The following is a 2,157-nucleotide window of genomic DNA, read 5'->3' on the forward strand; positions in this document are numbered from 1 at the left end:
CAAATTCAGGCGATCAAAAGCCCTGGGCACCCCCTGGAGCTATCTGAGTGTGCACGCACTGATGCCTCCACATCCTCCAAGACCCCCACCACTCACTGTTCACGGACAGAGTAATCACATGACCCCTGAGCACTTCAATGGGCCTCTAGTGGAGAGGAATTTCTAACCTTCAGGACCAGCTCCTTCATGAAGTTGGAACTTAGGAGGCAAAGACCTGGCTCCTGCCTTGGACATCAATGGAGATGACACTGTGGTTTGGGGTATGCTCCCCCCAAAAGACCTCTGCTGAACCTCTTAATTTTCACCACCTTCAAAGTAGAGCATTCACACACTCCAAAACCTAAGCGCGCCCTGCTACAATTTCAGGACCCAGAAGGCAAGGGCCTGGTGTGATTTTGAGCCCCCTAAAAGTAAATCCACCCACTACCACACTCCTCAAAATAGCAACCCTGGGACCACAAAGGGCCCAGTCTTATTGACAGTTCAAACCATACAAAAAAGGGATGAGGGTTCATTGTTGAGCCCCAGGGACCCATCCAGCCTGTTCATTTTACACTGAGGGCAACTGGTTGGAACCGTGCCAAGGGGCAGCACATTTGGGCACGGCATGGTGGCCGGCCAGCCTGGGGTGTGTCCCCCCACTTGGAATCTGGGTCATGCTTAGATAACTGCTAGAAAGCCCGACTAATTACCGACCCTTGCCTGCCTACATCTCAATGAATGTTAAGCCCTCCTCAGGGTTTATTTCAAGCAGGCACAGATTTAAGGAAACACAAGCGGATCTGCAGTTTGATAGCATCTTAGTAGAGGAAAATGTGGTCTCCACCTTTTCCTCTGGTTCCTCAATATATGTATAAAGGCGTTTACCTGCCCAAGATGTCCACACAGAGGCTGATTCTCCAGGCATCCCCTCCTCCCAGCTCCTTAGGGTGGAAGTAGCTGAATCCAACCCAAGGCTGGATAGGGCTCCCTAGGAAGGGCCCACCACCTCGTTTTCCCTTGCTCTTTCTTACTGAAATAGCCCAGATTGGGTCTTCCCAGGCCAGGGGCTCAGATAAGGCAAATGGGATACGTATCTCTACACCCCAGAAGATGATGAAGTCCCTGATCCCTAGCTTAAGGAGATGAGATCTACAGACATGGGGAAAAATAGCCCTCCCCCTCATCCCAGCACTCTCCTCCCCAGATGGGGCCGGCGGCCCACCCTGGGGTATTAACTCTGGCCAGTGCTGGCTTCTCAGTGTGGAGGCCACATGGTCTCCTACTCTGAGAGCCCCCAAGCGCCCTGCCCTAAAAGTGCAGCCCCCACCTTGGGGCAGGCAGGGAGAGGCCGCCCAGCTCGGACTAGGCTTGGAGGCTCCCATAGATTCTGCTGAGGGGCGGCCACGGCAGCCCAGCCAAGGCCCCCGTGGCTCCCCTGACCTGGCCAGAAGCGCCCAGGCCCCAGCCAGGTCTAAGCTCATTCGGGAGAACTCTGACCCCTCCGGAACTGCCTCCAAAGCCCCCACCCAGGCCCCTGTACGACCCCAGGGCCCAGCCCTCATCCTGGAATCGGTCCTTACGAGGGATCCGCTCTCCCCCCACCCCCGAGCCTCCACGGTAGCTCAACCCAGCTCGGGGTGGAGAGATCCTGCACACTCCTCCCCGGTGCCCCCTGTCCCAGGCCCTGGAAGACCCCCCCCCACCTCCCATCAAGCCCCGGGTCTCTCTCCAGCCTGGAAGAGGAGGCGGAGGGTGGAGGGTGGAGGGGCAGGTGCAGGTGCCGGGGTTCGGGCAAAGGATATGGCCATTCGGTGATCTTTTTGGCGTATTTTCTCACCACGTTGTCCTCGCTGAAGAGGAATAGAGACCGGTTGACCGTGAGGCAGTTCTGTCGGACGGGGATGGGGTTGTAGAGGGCCATGGTCCGCGCTCTCTGGGCCATTGACTGCTTGTACATCCTTTGCGCCCCGGGCTGCCCGCCCTGCCGGCTGCCCCCGGCTCCTCGCCCGCCTCCGGCGCCCACGACCACCCCGGCGGCTGCCCCGGAGCCTCCTCCCCCGTAGCGGGCCGGCATCTCGTCTCCGAAGCGGGCCATTCTGCAAAGAGTAAAGGGCTCCCGGTTACGCTGCGGCGAACGATGCGGAGGACGCCGCCGCCACCGCCGCCGCCGCCGCC

The 2,157-nt window shown here is 58.9% G+C and overlaps 1 protein-coding gene across 1 annotated transcript in view; it reads right to left on the reverse strand.

The window, feature by feature from the left end:
• Window positions 1-1,685: 1,685 nt before the first annotated feature.
• Window positions 1,686-2,157, reverse strand: part of LOC103606282 — a gene marked incomplete at both ends in the record, with an annotated part of 82,365 nt that continues 81,893 nt past the window's right edge. Inside the window, one exon of the mRNA XM_008590890.1 lies at window positions 1,686-2,078. Coding sequence (XP_008589112.1) covers window positions 1,686-2,078 — 393 coding nt within the window. The remainder of the gene's footprint in view (window positions 2,079-2,157) is intronic.

This window comes from Galeopterus variegatus, unplaced genomic scaffold (genome assembly GCF_000696425.1).
Source record: "Galeopterus variegatus unplaced genomic scaffold, G_variegatus-3.0.2 Scaffold6435, whole genome shotgun sequence".
NCBI lineage: Eukaryota > Metazoa > Chordata > Mammalia > Dermoptera > Cynocephalidae > Galeopterus > Galeopterus variegatus.